Genomic DNA, 22,754 nt, shown 5'->3' on the forward strand with positions numbered 1-22,754 from the left:
AATATACATTTCAGTAAATGAAATGATTTTTATATGACTTTTTAGCTGATCACATTAATAAATTCTACTATTTTAAAGTTGTTTAAATAAATCTTACAAAAAATTAATAGAAAAACCAGATATTTTTTTTGTTTTGAAATATAAGTAAAATTAAAAACGAATGGAGTTTCTGGTACCATTTAGAATAGCAGTTAAAATTTTATTTGGTAAAAAAATATTGATAATATGAATCTCTAAAAACCCTGTTATATTTCATTGACTAGATTATATTTTGTAAAAATTAGCTTATACAGACATAATTTTTAAGGAAATAAGGAATGTAAATTAAGAACTCAGAAAAGGCTATTGGTGAAGACATATTGAAGAAATAAATTATACAAAAATTGTTAATATTTACATAGAATATAATATGTACAGCACAAATGTTACTACAGATATTAATTTACAATGAGACCAGAGTTAGTAGCATTAATAAATTCCAGCGCACACATTCTATATATCCAGTGAAAAATGACTGCTAGGTGATATTGACAGTTGTGTTAAATTGTGCTTACTGTTAATGGTTGATGTACGACGCCAATCAAATCTTGAGTTATCTAGACCACTCAATTCCCGAGAAAGTGGTTCTGTTCTTTGTAAATGCTTCCAGCAAGGTATTTGCAATCGTAACTGAAATTCTCTTTTGAATTTTTCCTGAAAAATCAAATAAAAATTAAAAGTCACAAAGTATAAATTAATACAGTACAGTGCACAACAATGACTAAAGGGAAAGCCAACTGCAGCAGAAATTATAATTTTGGCTTCCAGATCAGACGATTCAGTTTTTGGTAAGTCTGGAATTATTCAGTAATAATTTCATACATCATATCTTTCTCATTTAAATATGGAAAAAAGTAGGCTTGAGGTTTAATTAAAAAAAAACAACAAAAAAACATTGGTTGAATTTGTGATAGTGTTGTAAGAAATAAAAACAATTTCATATAAATAAATATTATATAAAAAACCTATTGTATCTTCAAACAGCTCAACAATAAATTCAGCTTTTCAGGGAAAATATATTAAAAACAAAGAAAATTGATTATAAATGCATTTTAAGGTATCCAATTTTCACAGGAGTTCCTGATGTAATATTTATTTTAAAATGAGGCTTTGGTTAGTAAATGCTTTTTTAAAAATTTATATGTACAGCTTCAAATGTTAAACCCTCTTATCTTATGTATTAAGAGTATTTAAACTAACAAACCTGCAAGTATCCGTACAGAAAACTAAAGGGTACTAAAAATTCAAAAAAAGATATTTGTTAATTGGCAAATTACAACTGGAATCATGCTTTTCAAGCTTCTAGTGTTTAAATATTTTAACTGGCTTTTATTTACTTGCATCAGACAATCAATTTTTTGAGTATAAAACCATCCAGGATTTACTGCTATTTTGGTAATTCACAAATGAAACACCACAGTAAGGAGCTACTACTCCAAGCACTTAAAAAAGATCGTTTTAAGAGATTACCCATTTACATGAGTAAAATTTTTACATCAAGTTTCCTAATTTTTATAACAACATTAAAACTACCCATGATTTTCAAATAGTCGTATTACTTGTGTATTTCTAAGAGATAGATGTTACTATTAAATATATTTTATAAATAATGTGTGAAGTGAATAGGTGAGCTATTACTATGGTTGAAAAAGAACTACTCTGACTTTTATCTAGGATTAAGAACCAATCAGTGGAAAAAGTTAATCAGTGGAGCATCACAGAAAATAAAAATCAACAAATACATAAGAGAACTTCATAAAAGTAAAGTAATATACAAAAATAATAAATTAAAAAATACATTTTTCTCATTAACCAAGAATGAAAATTAAAAAATTCAGGTCTTTTAATTAGCACTACTTAAAATATATCAAATAAAAAAATATCAGCCTTTAATATTCGTAGAAAAAACTTCAAAATGAGTTGGTTATTAAGTTGGTTTAAGAAGGATAATTATTTTGCTTTCTTTTTCTTGTTCACTGAAATATTGTGCTTTAATCTATTTAGCTAACTGCTAGGAAAATAAGTATAAACTGAAAAAGTATTAGCACAACATCAGTTAAATATTTTGCTTATTTTGTTCTGAATTATATGACGCCATTTATTTTTGGTCTCGCAGAAGACTGTTGCAGTTATCATTGACCCCACTTACAAGAATTCAACAAGCAAAACACCTTGACTGCACTTAACAGGCTGACAATTTTGTGAGTGACATTACTTGGATCTGTGTGGCTGTGTAGAGTTATAGTTAGTTACCTCTATTCTATGAATTATTTTTGGAATTGAAATGAGACAAATACTCAACTCAGAGTTGAAAGTGCATACCCCAAAATATTATTGGTTTACATAAAACATACCTCCTCCACACATACACTAATGCACGTGCGTGCACAACATCATGTTTATTCTTACTACCTAACTTTGTCTCATCACTCCATCTTTCTGGTGTTTTAAGCATACCCTTCACATATTTGTGAAAAATTTAAACCACTTTCATTTTTCTTCCATTTACAAATACATAACACACTGTATTACAATAGTCAGCAAGGACCACGATTTGACTTCCAACATTTTAACCTCACAGAACAAGAACACAGCCATATACAATTTGTTATTCTTGTAATGGCATCAGAGGTTTGCTAGAATAGCTCTTGCTAGCACATACAAGAAATTAACTAGTGAAAGTAAACATCAAATGGTATTGTTCAAGAACTCTTACAGAAGTTGAGCAAACTTTTTGAAACCATAGAAAGCAATTGCAAATGTTTTCTGGGATCATAAATGCTTCCTAATCTTCATTTCATGATCATAAATTCACAGACTTCTGTAATATATTTAATCAGATCTGTTGCATAATATAAAAACAATACCTACTGTCAAGTGGCACTGTTTCGTTTCATGATTAAGGTCACTTACAACAATTTAAACATTCCTTCAACTCGTAGAAAATTTCAATCATAATGAAATAAAAAAATTGGTGATGCAACATAATGTTTAAATTTAAACAGTGACATGTAGCAGTAAAGCTTTGTTATAATAACTAAATAATTATATTTACTTTATTATCAACAGTTTTAAATTTATTACCAAATGTAAAATAAGTTTTATTAAATTTATTACCAAATTTTCTTTACTTTAGGATGGCTCTTGTATAAACATTTCAACAGCAGAAAATTAGAGATGAGGAAGTAACAGTAAATTTCCCAAAGAAGTAATATTAAAAATAAAAGAAATATTTCTTTATTATACATTTATACTAACTGAACTAATGTTTACTAAAAATAATAATACAATATTTATTATTATTAATAATAAAAATTCTATAAATACTTTGATATTGAAAGACTTGAGAATATTGTAAGACCACAGGAAAAGCTGGTTTACAAATCTGAAATCATGTAAAAAAAATTTCTGAGTTGTATTGCGGTTTAATGTTCAAAAAGCTCTTTTAAGTTCTTGTTTAATAAAGTCATAATACAATAAATCCAAGAGCATGAGTAGATAGATTACTGCCCTTGAGCACAAGCACTTATTTTATCATTTTTCAGCCATTTTCCAAAATCAAATTATTATTTTTTATCTTGTTTTAAACTTTATATCAGTGTTGCTTTTTGTATTAAAAAAGAAATTAATGTAAATCTTTTAAGTAGGAAATACTAATAACTAAGGTTTTAATAAATAATATTTTAAAACATTCATTTCTGAGGCACTTAATAAAAAATTACCACGCACTGTAAACCACAAACAGAAAACGATCTAAAAATTATATCTATAATAAATATTGTAAACAAATATAAAAATATTATAAAGAATTAAGGGTACTTCCAAAAATTAAATCTTGCTCAATTGAGTATTACGGTAAATTATCAGTGAGTGAAAAAGAAAATAAAAATTTATAAATTGTGTACTAACCCAACACTAAATAGATAATTCAGTAACCAACAAAATTTATTAAAACTACACAAAGAATTAACACATTAACAATAAAAAAGTTTGAAGTATGCTTTATACTTACATTATATATTCCATAAATAAATGGATTGTAACAGCTATTACTCATAGCTAACCAGTCCATACAAAACCAGATTATATTAATATATCGGTATCTGAAAAGAGAAAATAATAAAATAAAAATATTCATTCTACTCTGAAGAGTAAAATATCAAAGAAATCTTAAAAACTAATAACACAAGCTACAGAAAATTCTTAAAAATTAAATAATTAAGTAGTGGATTAAAGTAAATTGGTAACTATTAAGAAAATACAATAAGATTTATTCACAGAAATAATATTTCAGTAGAAGTAGCTGATTTAATATAAATTTGAAAGAAATAATACATACAGACATTATATACACAATAGAAATACATTTTTGTAGTTGAAATACACAAAATTTGTATGTAGAAATACACAATTGACATTTAGAGAAGTGTATTTTAAGTTATAAAATTAAAACCTTAATTTATTACTATATCAAAGATGGCATTTAAACATGAACTGAACTTGCTATACTATTCATAAGGATTTTCTAAAGTGGACTGTTATTGATATTTGCAAAGAAAAGGCTATTAAAGTAAGTTAATTTACTCTTAAGAGTACTTTTATATCGACCTAATTATATCACAGAAATTAAAAACGTAATTAAAGTTAAGATAAAGTTCCTATAAATTTCACTTTAACAGGAAAAAATAAAGAAAAATATTAGGCCTAAGGTGCAAAGATAATAAAATATAGTAAGAACAAATGAAAGGCTAAATCAGAAATTTGAAAAAATACATACATAGTACAAAAAAAAATTATTATGCTTCTTTACACATTAAAAAAAATGAGTGAAAAAGTCTAACCAAGAAAATACTTCATTCTTAAAACTTAATAGCAAATCTAACTAGTTTAAAGAAATGGAAGAAGACCTAAAAGAATTTGACATAAAGAAAGAGGAAATGTATGACAAAGAAATGTCTGGAAACAAATTAAAAAATCTATATATTCATAGTAAAAACGAGAGGAAAAAAAGACAAACTTAAAACAGAACAAAAACAAACTAAAAATAAACGAATGAAGAGATATTGGCTAAACATTAAAGCTAAAAATCAAAATGCAGAGTGAAGTTCTAATGTTCTTCATAGAAAATCCAAACAGGAAAAACCACATTTAACTTTAAAATAAAATTAATAATATCTGGAAAAGTATTAAACAAACAAGCAAAATACAGACATTTTTTAACTTTTGAGTTAGTATGTAGCATGTTAAAAAAAAATATAACAATTTTTAAATAATTAGTATCTGTTATCATTTATGGATTGTCTTTTTTACATCTTGTTAGCTCAATCTTATGTTTTTGTTTCTATCTTTTGTATACTGTAATCTCTTGTTTTAAATTTGATAATTTATTATGGTTAATGATAAAGTTAAAGTTTTTAAGTATTTGTACTTAAAAAAGCTCAATGTTGAAATGTTTTGGTTAACTAAGGAATAATGCTACAAATAATGACTTTTTTTTATTCCCCTATACATAGGTTTGTGCTCACAGTTATTGGTTTTCATCATCAACTATATTTTCTTGATTAGCATTTTAAATTGTGTTAATAACTTTTTCAAAAATGTATTACTTTCAAAATATTTGGATTTGTGCGTCAACAAGACCTTTTCCAAAGTTATATACAACTTTTTAATCTGCTGTTGTTACCAGTGTTTTTGTTGAAGTGATTGGAAAAATCCTTTTATAAGTGATGAAATAGTAAAAAGTGATCTGATTTTTTTATTTATTTGTAAAATCTAGTGTATTTGTGAAATTCATGTTTTTAACATGTTGACACGAGATTTTTATTGCTAATTGTGTAAAATTTATATTTGTAATTAATATCTTTATAATCAATCTATGGTAATGTATATTAAATGAATAAATATGTATTAAACATAACTTTTTCTTCATATAAAAAATTCCAGAAGAATTTGGAAAGAGTTATCTCATTTATCATTCCAATCTTAATGTTCAATAAAATGTGAATTCTTTGCTAATTATATTTAGCAATAATAGTTTTATTTACTGATTGACAGTGATTTACATTTTTCAATAGGTTGAGAATTTTAAAATAAGCTTAGCCAAAATTTATTAAAATTAAACATTTTAAATTTCACAGAATCTATTCAATCTAGAATTCAATGACAGTAAATTTTTTTTATGGCAGTAAAATATACATTCAAATGGAAGAGCAGCAGCACAGGATAAAAAAGCTCTTTCATAGACCTTGATACTTAATAATGAAAGATGGGTGACTGGAAAGGGGAAGTGCACAAAGAATGATATTAAGATATTTTGTGTTGTTTATGAAGATTTGATTATAATGGAATAATTATATTTTTTAGCTCAATTTTATTTGAAATCCAGAAAACATCAACTGAGCTGCCAAGTTTATTTATAGAAGAAGAGACCGTTGGACTGCTGTTTTTAACATTATAAAAATACATCATTACAAAATATATTTTTTCATCCTGAAGCAAACCCCATGTCTGTTTCCAGCTTCCTCCTTTCCCAGCAAAATGTTTAATTTCCTGCTAGGTCCCATTTCATCTTAGATTATAAATTTTCTTTTTTTCCATTCTCTCTCTTTTGTACCATCCACTGATGATATTTTTAGCTCTGAGTAATCAATTCCTCTCCTCACATGACATGCCCAAGCCAGTTGTTTTTGTGAAATACAAAGAACTACTGAACTGATAAATAGAAATACGATTGCGAGATGTATGAAATACACTACAGTGGAGAAACTGATGTGAATTGCAGCAGCAGCAGAATGTGATAGGAATATTTCATTTAATTGGCAAGAAAGAGAAATTGTAAAAACTGTACTTACGTAACAGAGCTGTGAACCAAGAAAGGAACTGGTGAGCTTGAGTATATATTACTTGTAAGTGTTTTCTTTACAAATATATTTTAAGTTCTGTGACAAAGATTCATGAAATGTAGAGTAAAAAATAAATAAACGAAATAATTTTATAATTTATGAAGAGTTTGTGAAAAATTTTAAAGATAGCTTTAGACTGTGATGGAGAAGGCAGAAAGTCTTGTAAAACTTTACATTGTGAAAGCTTTGTATAGATCTAGACTGTTAATGAGTATTACTATATGTAATATAACCATGGCAAAGTGTATGCAAAACTACAATGTATGTAAGCTACCATTTCAGAGCATTTTTATTATTTTATTAAGATAAAAAAACAATGAAAAACAACAGCTAAACACCATCGAATGCTTAAACAATTGTTTTAAATTTTCCATTCTGATTTTAAAATTACCTTTAAAAATGAAAACTCAAAATAATTAATATGCTTGACAATAACAATAAAAAGTGAAAAAACAATTATAAATGTATACGAAAATCAGGTCATATATATCCAGGAACAAAATATCCCATGTATCTGCTGATGTTAAAATGAAAGTAGTACCTGTTAGAGGATTAATTCTCTAATATTTGATGTTGATGATTACATTAAAATATGTCAAATGATAAGCGCAAACTTTAAAATAGATTGGTATAATAATAAATATATAGCTAAAATTAATATAACGACTTAATTTCATGAAAGAATTTACAAAATTAAGAATTTGTGGAGGAAGTGCTGAATTTATTTATTTTTTTGCAAGTATTATAACCAAAGTGCTTAGTTCTAATGTGTAAAACTTAACAAGAGTTTGAACAAAATCAAGAGAAGTGTACTTCTATAAATTATTGCTAGTCCAGTCAGCCCAAAAATTTCGAGGCTGAATTTTACTTTACCAGTTTTACTTAGATATGGACTTTTCACAAATACCCTAAGGATAATTGGCTTGGTGATCTGTATCTGACCAATTGTACAGAATGTCACAGCTGCAATTTCTGTCACTATTTATAAAATTGCAGTTAATTTTCACATTTGATAATGGTCTGTTCAATAAAAAAATATAATTTTATTAGGGAGGATTTTTTAAATAATTATATAAAAACAACTAAAATTCTTTTACAAAAAAAAAGTAAAAATATAAAACAGAATAAGTGATAAAATAAATGTACATATTACAAAATAACAGTGTTCCCCCAATAACCCTAAAAATATTTTTGAAGGGATTCACTCATTTTTACATTATATACATCAGTTTTAGTAATTAATAAACATTTTTTCATCACTAACTATATTATTCAAATGAATATTGTATTCTGTTTTATTTATTGTATTTTGACAAGTGTGATTTGCTCTTTGATCAGATCATTGCAGCTAGATAAATTTTCCTCCTTCCTTTTCTGTCTTTATTCTTTCAATCCTTCAGGCAGTTTTTTTTCTCAGTAAAATCATTTGTTACTCTTACTTTGTCTTCCAATATTTTTCTTTTTCTATGCCAATAACATCTGTTTCTGACAGCAGTTTCAACACTGAATTTTCATTTTCCCACTTACTGAATTGGAAAATCAATTTCTGATTTTTTTTCTTCAAATTATTTCAAAATAATTTTAATTTAAGTTGATATTCTTAAACTTAAAAAATTATTTTCTCTTTCAATTTTTATTCTGGTTATATATTTATTTTTTATTATTTTTTTTTAATATATAAGTTTTTATAAATTCTTAATTTGTTAAGAGTATCTTCTAAACAAAAAGAATTTTTAATTTTATCCTAAGAAAAAAATCTTTTTTTTTTGTAACCTTATTAAACCTTCCATTTTTTAATGATAAAATCAATTTTAGAAAATAATTATCTAAAATATAATAAAAGAAAATTAAAGTCATACTTGGTCTAAGAGGAATTGAAAATAAGCTCCTTATGTATAATATGTGTTCTGGATTTATTAATGAAATGATGGAGTGCAGTATTCATTATTATAGAGAATGATAATAGAACAGTTTCCACTCAAAGATCATTTCAACAAATATGTACTAACACTCAAAGCAAAGGGATTATTCCAACTTGGAAAACTGTACTATCATAGAAAAGAAAGTAGTTTAAATCAATGTGATGTGTGATGGGAACTTAACAATTGAAAACTGTGTGCAACACTTGACATTATTAAACTTATTTAATTTCCCATTATGCTAAGTTCATCTTATTAGTGAGTGAATAAGACATTAACATCATTTTATTCAATCTAAATTGTAATTTTAGTAATGCTTCATTATTATCTTTTTCATTTTACTCATATAAAATCAAAATTTTGCAACAACTAACTGGATATGTGACATCAAAATATTTATCAACAAATGCATGAGTTTATCCAACCAGATTCGTTGCTATTGGAACATGTTAGCAATGATCGAAGAAAAACAAATCTGCCCAAAGTAGATTAAATATTAAGGATTTGTTGGTAGAACATAAAATTTGAAAACAAATGATTAATTCTTTAATACAACCAGATGATTCAAAAAGGACTTCACAGTTTAATTAGCATATACAAATTTATTTAGATAATTTACAGTTTCAGTTGAGGTTTCATTTCATAGCAAAACACATCAATTTTTGACTCAAGCAGTTCATTAGTACTAAATTCGCCCACCAGTGCTGTTAAAAATGGATATATTTACTGGGATGGAATATGCTCCTAGTAGGTATACAATTTACTCTTGGCACCAAACCTTCATTGAGACAGATTGTTCTGTTAAACATACAGAATCATCAGATGCCCATGCGACTCTGAAGTTGCTGTGGAACAACTAGGAGAAAGCTTTGCATGTAGTCTAAAGAAATCAACTCAATGTGTATCACATGAGACTGGCATTCCACAAACAATTGTTTGATTCATATTACATAAAAGACAACACTTGAAGCCATACAAACTAATCAAGGCTCAACACATTACAGATGACGATAAAGTTGCTCAGCTGCAGTTTTGTGTGAAAATGATGAATTGTAGATAATGTAATTTTTAGTGATGAGTCATGATTTAACATCAGCGGCAAAGTGAATACCCATAATTGTCAAATACAGAGTAGCGAAAACCCTCATGAAACTTTGCAGCAAATTCGTCATAGCCCTAAGGTCATTGTTTCTTGTGTCCTAAGCAAACAAAGACTGTATGGCCTGTTCTTCTTCTAGGGGGCATTCATAAATGGTATCGTTTACATGCTTCAAAATTTTCAAATTCCTCAGTTAGATGATGATGGCCAAGATGGACGCCATTACTATCAGCATGACAGGGAACCACCTCACTACCATCTATAAGTCTAAAATTTCTTGATATACGATTCCCATGAAAGTGAATAGGTTGTTGAAGGTTCAATTACATGGCCACCTCACTCCTCACATTTGACCCCGCTAGATTTTTTCTTGTAGAGTTTGATTAAAGATCAAGTTTATGTATCACTTTTGCCTCCGATCTTTGTTAGCTGATACTTCTAATTAATGCCACATCTGCATAGGTAATGCCTGACTTGCTGGCTGCAGTCTGAAATGAAATCAGATCGACTTTGGGTGGGATGTATGTCATATTAAAATGGAAGCCATATCAAATCAAAGTGAATTTTGGTTGACAAACTTAATGTGTTTTTCTATGAAATGAGACTCAACTGAATCTGTAAGTTATCTAAATAAATTTTTACATGCTTTTAATGTTGTGAAGTCCTTTTTTAAGTTAACTGATATTATTAGAGATAGAAAATTAAACACCTTATATGGAATGGTACAGTCTATCAACTAATAGTTATATCTTTGTATTTAAATTCTACCCAATAAATTTTGGATTAACTGGAAAAATTGCTTCAGAATACACTGAACTGTGTATTGAATAATGGTAAGACCAGTTCTATGTTAGACAATACAAAGCTATGTGTAAGTAAAATAAAAGATAACTTTGTTAAAAATAAAACATCTCTTAAACAATTTCCTCTGTAAAATTATGTAATATATATTATAATTATAATATAATTACAAATATAGATAAAATAAGAATAGTTTTATTGGTATATTAAAGATAGGGTTGAGGTAAAATTTTTAATTAAAAAAGGGATTATTATGCTAATATTAAATATTAATCACACTTTTCATTTACTGAATCTATGAAAATAGATTATAATAAAAAGAAGTTAAATTCTGAAAAAAAAATTATGATTTTATATAAAATAGAAAAATCTTTAAGTATGAAATTTAAAAAGGATAGACTGATAAAAGAATAAGAGGTGGCTAGCCCCTGGTGATTGAGCGGATAATCCTGCTCACAGGTTGATGTAATATTAGCATTGAAATTATACTTGTGAAAGGAGCTTTTTGATAAAAAAAGTATATATCTGTATCGATGGGATTCATATCCTGCTAGCCACCGGTCTAAGACTGTCGGGAATGATGATGGGGTGAGTCAGGGTCCTGATGTAACATAGAATGTTCTGAATATAAATAATTTTAATAATAAATCTAGAACTTTCAGAACAACTTAAGCATGAAGATTGCCTACAAATTATGCAATAACTATATTCCACCATACTTTTACATTAAATTTGTTTATTAATTAATATTAATCATGTCAGCATTAATTTTAATTATTACAAAAAAATGTAGCAATAGTTTTGATTTTATTTAACCCTTTCGGCTTCAAGCCTATTTTGTAAGTACTAGTTAAAAGCCTCAAGCACGTTTTTCAAAAAAGGAGACATTTGGTAGAAATGCCACAGAATCAACAATAAACACGATAAAATTATGAAAAAAATTGTACTACTATGTAGATTGTGGTGCTGCAATCCAAAATGGTGTTACACCTTTGATTAATTTGAAAAAAAAAATTCAATTTTTCTTCATTTTTAAAAAAAAATACTGTTTGTTCTTTATTTGAAAAAAAAATCCTTGCTATTTATTTCTAATCTATCACTGTTTCTAAAAACTACAATTATTTGTGAACAAAATAAAAGAAAAAATTCACTTAAAAAGTCATATTATTTACAGTTATTGAAATTTTTGTGTTACCACATTTTTTTTTAACATTTATGCTTTGAAAGGCATTCTCCGTGTAAGCCTTTGCTACAGCGGATACAAACTGTTCTTGATATTCTATGTCTTTTTTCTTGTGTACAAACGCAGCACCTTGCTTCCTTTTTATCAGGTAATTTTCTCAACCCAGGTGGTCCTTGTGGATCATTGAGAATGGCTTTTGCTTTTAACCAGTCGTCTGCCAGTGCTTCAATAACTTCTTTGTTAAACTGAAGTCTTGATTTAATTTTTTGTCCCTTGTTATGCTGCTGATACAAAATATATGAATTCAAAAGCATTTTACCCATTACATTAAAGGTCACCTTCTTCCAATAACGCATGGTTTTCCTTTCATCCAAGTATGAATACAACATCATGTCTGACGTATCTATCCCTCCCATGTACTTATTATACTCATATATTATAGCCGGCTTTGATACAATTTCTTACCCGAGAGGGACATTTACTTCAACATTTCTTGCCATACATTTACTTGAAAGAAGTAAAACAGGAGCTTTTTGAGATTTCTTTTCCCTATATGCACAAGCAAGTACCGGACCAGAATGAAAATACAGTTTTTCACCAACAGAAAACATTTTTTTAAACTGCTGAGGTAAAAATTTTCTATTTTTACAGATGGTACCTGTGATATATGTACCAGCAATAAACAAATATTTTAGTAATGGTACTGACATAAAAAAGTTATCCACAATAACGTGGTAACCTTTATTCAGATAGTTACACATAACTAATAACTTTTTAACTACATAATAACCTAAACCTAATGTAGCAATTTCTTGCTTATCTTCTTGACTTCTAGCCCCTTTGTAGGTAAAGAAAGCTAAACAGTAATTAGTAACAGTCGCATAGCATCCAAAATTTTATCTCCCAACGATGGTGATGTTTATTTGGCAAGTATTGTAACAATGAAGTGTGACTCTTAGTACCAACTAAGCTCTTATGTATACTGATTTGTTCATGAGGAGTATAATGATGCTGAAAAACTGTATTTGCGTGATCAATAATTGGTTGATACCTCATGCAGGGGTCATAATCAGCATGGCCAGGCAGGGGACAACTTGCACTGTCAACTAAATGAAAAAATTACAAAATAATTCTAAAATGGTGCGCTGAAAACATTTTACCAAACCAAGGGGTTGCCTGTGATGATACTGTACTCCAGTAACTCTTAAGAGTAGGTTTTTTAATTATTCCCATTTTCAGTATGCAAGCTATAAAACCTTTCATTTCAGAAATGGTAATATTTTTCCATTTTCGGTATGGTTCAGACAGCCTGTCTCTATTTGCATTTAAATATTGATTGGCTGATCTATTGGTTTCTTTCACCATCAGTTCAAATAAATTAAGTTTAAATAATAAATAAAAATAAATTATAGGTGTGGAACCTGGATTAGGCATATGTTTTGGCCCGGGGAATTCCAAAAATTGATGTGGAGAGGGATATTACCTTCCGGTTCAATGATGTTTCTGTAGGCCTCATCTTCTGAATCCCCATCACTATCACGTGTGATTAATTCATCATCTTCTTCAGCCCCACTGTCACTAGATAATTCGAAATCGATATCAGTATCATCAACAAAAAAGTTATTAATTTCTACATCAGTAAGACGTCTACTAGGCCCGGACATTGCAGAAAAAAAACACCGAACTAACGAATAAATCTGAATATTTTACGGATCACGGTAACTAAAACTACAACTAACACTATAATTAAAACTCTAATTTCATAAAATAATATTATAATACCTATAAAAAATCCCTTATAAACGCACGGAGTAACTTAAACATAACCATGAATGCACGGAAAACACTGTTTACATCTGAGATTATCGGAATTTTGAAATCGATTATTCTCTAAATGTATCGTAAAATGAAAACATCCTACACTATATATATCTACGAATTGTAAGCTTTAAGAAAAGATACTCTATGAACGATCTAGCGGTAACATAAAGAAATATATGAACATTAAACTACATACCGACATATCGTACGGGTGAGACTTTTGGCACAAGCACTCATGTACGATATATCGTTACCTTGAGGCTCTAAGGGTTAATTTAAAACTAATAAGTGTGTCATAAGACCTTAATATAGATTAAAAAGATGTTTTTTAGTTTTTTATTATAATGAATAAAAAATAGAAGAGTCAAAAGATAATTTTTATATCGTATTTACTTGTTTATGAATACAAAATGTGATGAATGATGAAAATATAATTTAATAAATAAGTTAAAAAACAATTACTCTGTTAAAAAAAAAAAAACATTGTGAAAAATAAAAGAAAATACATAATTTTCTTTTGCTAAGTGCAAATTTAGTTTAAGAGGGTGTTGGGGGAAGCTGCAACTCCCTGATTACAACCAAGCAAGTCATAAATAAAATAAAAACACTATACAAGTTAAACAATTTATTTTAGTTTTCTGATGGCACCTTAGCCCAGTATAAAAATAAGAAAAATTTAATAAATTTGTGCTACCATCAAACATTTTTGAAATCGCAGCTGAATGGCACTTTTTTGCCTCATACTATGGAAAAGGACCATGTAGTGGTATTCGTGGAACTGTAAAAAGGATTGTGACTAAAGCAAGCCTTCAAAGTAAAGTCAACAATCAAATTGTTACACCTTCTGAAATGTACATTTATTACAAAGACAATATTAAAAATAAAACATTTATTCTCTGCTCTAATGAAAATGTTCAAGAGATTGAAGAATACCTCAGTTCACGTTATCAGAAAATCACAACAGTCCGAGAAACAAGAACCTTTAACAGTTGTGTTCTAACAAGTCAGAAATGTACTCTGAAAGTCCTGGGGAATCTCTGAATCAGAAACATTTATATTAGTATCGTTACACAAGGATATTAGTGATTCTGATTGCTTTGTCAGTTTACCAAAGTCAAAATGTAAAAATTATGTCTGCACGTATACAAAGGCAAAGTCATTGAAACCAAAATACATGAAAATGAAGAGGAATATCGAATACACTATTTCCATAAGCAGGGTCCTGGTACTTCATTCAAGAAATCATTAAAGGATAATCAAACATGGCTTCAACTGGAAAATATGTTAAAGATTCTCACTCCTTCAGAGATTTTTATATAAACTACTGGAAAAGGACACAACATTATACCAAAGATGAATGAGGACTTATCTAGTTCTACTCTTTAAATGGCAGAAGTACTAAGTGATGTTAAGTTTTTTATTAAAAAGTGTAAGATTTTTTTCACAACTTCCATTAGCAGGAGTAAAATAAGATAAAAGTGAATTGAACAACTTGTTAATGTATTTGAATTGTTTATCATTTTGTAATTATTATATATCATTCTGTAACTGACTATTTAATAATTATCAATATTCAATCTAATGAGTTTAGTTGTAATTTTTATAATCTGAAAAAAAATATATAACCTTATTGTTATTGGATACATTGCGGTTAGAAGGAACAGTTTTTTTAATGGTTTTGTTCGCTTCATTACTTGTCAAGGCCTTTGAGTAACAAAGTAAATTTTATATGGTTTTAAAAGGAAAAATGTACCTAATGCTGTAGAAATTTCAGATTTTTGCCACTTGTCCCACATATGGTTTATGGGCTCCAAATATGAGACATTTTCAAAAACTTACGATTTGCAGTCATTTTTTTACTGAAGGACACTCAGTAACAGTCAAATGTTTTTTTTTATAAATACTTATAGTACCTAAGACTAAAAATGTAAAAAAACTATGCCTATTACCCTAAGCCCTTCGTAATTTATTTTGGGCACAAAATTTGAAAAAACAAATTAAGTACATGTAAATTCAGTAAACCAAGATTTGGTTAAATAACAAAATGAATTTTGAGTACACTATGATGAAGAAAGTTCTTTACTCTTTTCAAGAACCTTTTTTTTTACCCTCTCTACGATTTAAAGTAAGAATGCTGCAGCTCATAAAAAAAGTGACGGAAATAGATTGTTTTTACCTGTTAGCAAGTTAGAAAATAATCCATTACTCCAGAAAAAAAATTTATTAAAATTATAAAAAAATATTTTTTGGCCACTAAAAGGTGGATACTTATCATATACCAAATATCATCAAAATAAAAAATAATGATGCACTGATCATTTGTTGAATTAAAATGGAATACCCCGTGTCGTCATTGTTTTATTCTTCTATTTTGATTGGATGGTTACGGATGTAATCGGTGAGGGCGGTGAATGTTAAGAGTAATGTTCGGTATTGAAGGGTGATGTTCGTTGTCATTGGTTTTTCCTCCTTTTCTGATTAGACAGTTATGAAAGTAATCTGTAATGCAGATGAGGGGTATTACATTTTAATTCAACATACTTTTTTGTATTACTATTTTTGATTCTAATAGTATTTGGTATATGATAACTATTCACCTTGTAATGGGCAAAAAATATCTTTTTCTTTATAAAAATTTTTTTTCTTCAGTGAAAGACAATTTTCTTACGCCAACGAGTAAAAACAGCCATTTTCGTCACTTTTTCCATGCGCTGTAGCATTCTTGTTTTACATCATACAGTGGTCTACAAGAGCTTTCTGGAAAAAGAATAGATAGAACTTCATCCTAGTGTATTTAGATTTTATTTTTTTGCATAACTAAATCTTGTAAAATTTACTGAAATTACGTTTACAATTTTTTTTTTTTTTTTTTAATTTTGTGCCTAAAATAAATGAAGGGCTTAGGGTAACAAGCCTGTTTTTTCCTTTTAACTCTGAGGTACTAGTTTGACTGTACAGTACCCTTCATTTAAAAAAAATAGCCGCCAGTTCGTAAGATTTTGAAAATGTCTCATTTAAAGGACCCGAAATCCACATGTAGACAGGAGGAAAATTTCTGAAATTTTTACAACAGTAAGTACTTTAAACCTATATAACATTTATTTTGTTCTTCAAAGGGATTGATGCGTAATGAATCTATCAAAACCGCTAAAAATACCGTTCTATCTAACCGTGAACAAAGCAATCAAAAAATTCACAGCATGTATTGTTTCAGATAATAATGTAGGCCTAGTATACAAAATATTTTCATATGACTATACTGAGATAGTTTATATTCTTGATAGTTTGTTAGTTAAATAACTCATACACACACACTCATGTTTAAACACGAAAATGATTAGACATGAATGTTTGCGTAATCGTGAATGTAAACATTGTAGAAGGCTTAGTTTCTGTTTTGATTTCAGTGTGTTGCTAGAGTGGTAATACTGTGGTTAGATAACGTACGCTTGTTTATAAAGTAATTTTATTAGCTCTGAACTTCTCTTTAATTATATATATTATTTTTAATTTTATTAATTAGAGAGATTTTTATTTTAGATATAGAGAAACGGGGATAAGACAAAGTGAGGTGCACATGGTAGTTTTATAATTTATACTAACTGTATTTTTATTCTAAGAACCCTTCCAATTTATAAAAACGGATTATGGAGTGTTCACACTGAAACAGTATGTCAAAAATTGACTTACAATAGATCTTTAACATTGCACGATATTTTAGGGTTTACTGAACAGCAAATAACATTGATATTATTAAGAAGTGGATGTAATGAAACAAAAAATATCTTTACTTTTCATTAAACCGAATATTTAGATAAATATTTTCACTGTAGCATAAAAGAATGTCGTGAAGATTCGCCTACGTGACATTGCATACCAAAAACCCACTTATTGTGCTTGCAGAGGAGACTCGCGCAGTCTTGTGGATTTTCCATACACCAAATGCGTGAATTCTGTGCATTTACGTACCCATCCATACCTCGTCAGACCGAAACTAATAATCGAATTCTTCCCCAACTAACATTTGAGATGACATTAACCGCTGACAGAATGTTGTATGTTTTCCAGTGTCTCCAGGTAACAACTCGTGAACAACACACATTCTGTATATGTGCATCTTTAAACGATTGCGCGACGCCGTGTGGACACTACCGAATGAGAGACCAGACAGCTAGTTAGGCGTCGCACAAACTTCTTGGGACTAATAGAATACGCAGTTTGCACGTTAATCCACTTTTCTGGTGTTAGTACTTTACAGTCGACTACTTCTGGCTGCAGCTGCCACATTTCCTATTTCTTGGAATTTGTCCTACAGCCGCTTGATAGAGAACTTTTTCGGTGCATTCATACCATAATTTTCTGTAAAGGCATTCTGGTTCTGGGCATAATTGGCACATCAATGTATTGGGAGACAATGAATATTCTCTGCTGCATTATGTAACCCATTCTTTCTCAATTTTCCTCAATTAAATCAACAATAAAAGAAGGAAACATTTTTCCATAAGGTTGCGTCACTTTTTGAACACTCTATTTCGTTATACTGTAACTGTACGTATTAAAAATCAACTAACAGGTTAAAATAATAAAATATTCCTGTGCAGGATTTTTACTTACCATTTCTACCTTAAAAAACAATTTTAATATTTATTGATACGGTTAATCATAACAGCATGAATTCAGCGATTCTTATAAAAGAATTGGTCTCTCCTAGTGTAAGCTGCCTTTTTTAAACAATTTTTTAATTTAACTATAAAAATCTGACAGCAAGTTTTTCAGCGATATTTTTATTTGAGCAATATAGTACTTGTATAGAATAAAATATCCTGTTTTAAATATTTGAAAAAGTTTATCATCCAGTTGAATGGTTCTGCCTTATAAAGATTGGATATCTTGGAATTTTTTTTTTGCTAGATGGATTAATTTTTTTCAATCATGTTTACTCATTTAATATTTAGTTTTTAATTATTTATTATATAATAAATACAGAAACAACAGACGATAGAAATAATACAACCAACAATAGAAAAAGAAATCGGAGAATATCAAGGTGGATTTAGATTTGGAAGAAATTGTGCAGAGCAAATTTTTAATCTAAATCAAATTTTACTATACCAAAAAATTAAAAACCCAAAATTAGTTACAATTTTTATAGATTTTAAGAAAATACACAGAGAATTCGACTCCATACACAGAGAACTTCTACTTAAAATTCTTGAAGAATTTAATATAGATCCCAAGAGAATACACATTTTAAAAGAAACATTAACAAGCACAAAATCAAAAGTGAAATTCTTAGGGAAACTTTTAGAACCGGTCGAAATTAAAACTGGAGTAAGGCACTTGGTGGTGGACTGTTTCCAGTTCTCTTTAATTGTGCCCTTAAAAACGTTGTAAGAGAATAGGAGAAAGAACATACAAAAAATAAGTTAAACATACGCGAAAACATAAAAATGGCTCTTAAACTAAATTCATAAATACAAAGATTCTTCCTTCGCAGATGATATTGCAATTTTTTTAAGAAATATAAACGAGGCTAAAATAGAAATTCAAAACCTAAGCGAATGTGCAAACAAAATTGTTCTTCAAATTTCTTATGAAAAAAACTAACTAGTTTTCCGATGACAAAGACAACAGAAGTCAAACCCTTAAAATTTCCGACAATAAAGAAATAAGTAGAGTTCAAAAATTTAAATATTTTTGAGAATCATAACAACGAATATAATTGAAAAACATGGGATGAAGAATAAAGTAGGAAAAAATGAAAACTTTCTATCATCTCATGAAGAATATTTACAATAAAAAATCCCTGTCATATAACTCCAAATTGAGTCACTATAAAAGTTTAGTCCAACCAGAAGCACTGTACGGGGCAGAATGTCTGCAATTTTTTCAGAATAAGAGATAACAAAAGTAAAAAAAAAAAGAATTTTACGAAAAATTTATAGACCAAAATATGAAGATGGAATTTAAAAATTGAAAAGTGAAAAAGAAATTTATAGATATACAGCAAAAATATTGGATTTAATTCGGAAAAGTTGATTACAATTTTATGGACATTTATGCAGAATGAAAAAACAAAGATTGACAAAACAAATATTTAATTTCTACATAAACAGAGCTACAAAGACCAACTGGTTTAAAGAAATAGAAACAAATCTAAAAAACACTAAACATTTCTAAGGATCTGCGTAAAAACAGAACAGATAAATTTAGAAAAAGGATTCGAGAATCTGAGTTTCCAGAGGGAAAGAAAAAGAATGGTATAAAACTGAATATATGGACGGAAGAAAGGCGACAACAACAGAGAAAAAGAGTGAAAACCTTTTGGGAAAAGAAAAATAAGTCAAAAAACTACGTAAACATGATCCGTAGTGGTCGGAACTAAAAGAAAAAAATATAGAAACAAACAGGGATATCCCAAAATTAGCTTTTGTAAGAAAAAAATATATTTAATAATGAATTCTGTGATGTACAATACAACAATAAAATAAAGGTAAATATCCATAAAATTAAAATAATATAACATAAAGAAAAATAATATAATGCTCCTAACAGAGAAATGATTTATATAGGCTTACATTTAATCATTTATTTAATTTATGTAACATGCTAGGTCTAGGCGCTAAGGACTAGGATAAATTTTAATTTTGAATTAAATAATTTCAAGCAATTTAAAAATAAATAGAAAATCAACCGAATTAAAACAAAATTTTTAATAGAATTTGAATATTTAAAATTACTTTTAAATGTTACCTATCAAAAATAAGTCTTTCTTAAATAAGGTACTTTTAAAAAAAATTGATAATTTAAAAAGAGTTGTACTAAAATTTATAATTATATTTATGATAAATTGAGGCAGATATAAATAGTATCTCTATTACAGTTATTAATAATAAATAAATTGTAGATTTTTAAATTCTATTCCATTCTTATACCGTTAGTATAATAATAATGATAATAAAAAAATACATTTCATGAAAATAACAGTTGCGGCTCTGGGATATAACGGTTTTCAATAAGCAGTAAGAAGTATTAAAGAATGATTGAAAGGGAGGTAAAGAGTAAGAGATGGGGAAACGTGTTATTTGGCGGAGTCGTCCAATAATGCAATTTGTGTTCAGCATTATATAGAGTGATTTTTTAGTTCTGTTACCCAATTTTAAATGTAATTTAAGAAAGGGAAATTTAGGTGGAATAAAAAAATGTATTTGTTACTTAAAAAAGAGATTTAATAAAAAGCTATTACTTGCTATTGCTAGCAAGTAATTGCCTACCCCTTGCGGTTATACACGCACGGACTCTTTTCAGCATATTAGCAGAAACCTTTTTAAGAGTCGCATTGGAAATATTCGTGATTAAGTCTGTAATATTGACTTTAAGTTCATCAATAGTGTGAGGATTGTTTTTGAAGGCCTCGGACTTAATATAGCCTCACAAAAAGTAGTCAGAAATGTGAGGTCTGGGGACCTTGGAGGCCTCCAAGGTCCCCAGACCTTGCAATAATAAGCAAGGGCTTATGGCCATAAGCCCTTGCTTATTATTCGATCATCAAAGAACTCTTGCAGAAAATCCACGGTTTCTCGAGACGTGTGGCATGTAGCGCCGTCTTGCTGAAACCAGCAATACCGCTCTTGAGATTCCAGGAGGGACACAAATTGGCGCACAATATTCCTGTATACTTCACCATTTACTGTCTGTTCGAAGAATATGGGTCCGACTATACGAGGACGAGATATCGTACACAATACACCAATTTTTTCAGGATGCAAAGATTTGTCTTGTAAAGCGTTAGAATTTTCAACCGCCCAAATTCGACAGTTTTGACTGTTCACATAACCATCGAGATGGATCCAAGCTTCATCACCAAAGAACGCTGTGTTTAAAAATTAGATTCCGTTATCGTTTACGAGAGACCTAAACCGACGGCAATATTGCAATCGCTTATTTAAATCTGGAGGCTAAAGCTCTTGGATTAATTGTACGCGATACGGATACAATTTCAATTTTTTAGCGGCTTTCTGAACACTCGAATATGACAAACCGACTTGCGTGGAAATTTTTCGTAAACTTTTCCGTGGAGAATTGAGCAATCTTGTTTTCACATTCACTAAAACGTCATCTGTCAAGCGAGTCGGTCGACCGCTAAGTTTTCTGTCGCAAACACTACCTGTCTCTCGAAATCGGTTTGCTAGCCTACAAATTGACATTTTTTCTGGAGGAGGAACACCAACAAACTTAATTTGAAATGATTCTTTTACACTCGCGTACGATTTCGAAGAAAAATATTGTTCAAGAATGAAAACTCGTTGTTCTATGGTAAAAGACATTCTGTTCGTAACACGACCGGAAACAGCACAAAAGTTTACACAGCTCAAGGAGAATCAACTCACACTGCCATATCTATACCGGTTGAGTAGCGCTACCAACTTCGTGTCACAAAACAAAATTTCCCTTTCTTAGAAAAAAATTACCAGACATTAACAATTGGGACATTAACAGGATTAAAAAATCACTCTGTACAATAAACAACTGGTCCGAATGAGAATATGTATTCGCAGTGAATGCATTTATTGAATTCAATTCAATGATTTAAGTGCGAAGAAGATTTTGTTGTGAATTTAATGTGACTGGTTACCGATAAATTTCTTTTCAAAATACTATTTTGAAGAGGGTTGAAAAGTAGAACAACGCGAGAATGATTGTGATTAATTTGTTGGTAGTACAAAAACAGTACGCTCCATAGAATGTTAAGAGAGTTAGGGCAGCGGTCAAAATTCAACATGTTGGTGTCAGTCCACTTTTTTAAGATATGAAGTGTTTAACCAATTATGCCTCCTCTATGAATCATGAGACCTTGCCGTTGGTGAGGGGGCTTGAGTGCTCAGGGATACAGAGTAGCTGGACCGAAGGTGCAACCATATCGGAGAGGTATCTGTTGAGAGCCAGACTAAGGAATGATTCCTGAAAGAGGGCAGCAGCTCTTTCAGTAG

General features: G+C 29.0%; 1 protein-coding gene across 1 annotated transcript in view; it reads right to left on the reverse strand.

The window, feature by feature from the left end:
• LOC142331395 (RYamide receptor-like) overlaps positions 1-22,754 on the reverse strand; it is a 989,745-nt gene that overhangs the window by 23,476 nt on the left and 943,515 nt on the right. The window contains exons 7-8 of the mRNA XM_075377276.1: positions 4,052-4,142; positions 555-693 (exon numbers count right to left, since the gene is read on the reverse strand). Of these exons, the coding sequence (XP_075233391.1) occupies positions 555-693; positions 4,052-4,142 (230 nt within the window). The remainder of the gene's footprint in view (positions 1-554; positions 694-4,051; positions 4,143-22,754) is intronic.

Source organism: Lycorma delicatula, chromosome 10, assembly GCF_047948215.1.
Source record: "Lycorma delicatula isolate Av1 chromosome 10, ASM4794821v1, whole genome shotgun sequence".
Classification (NCBI taxonomy): domain Eukaryota; kingdom Metazoa; phylum Arthropoda; class Insecta; order Hemiptera; family Fulgoridae; genus Lycorma; species Lycorma delicatula.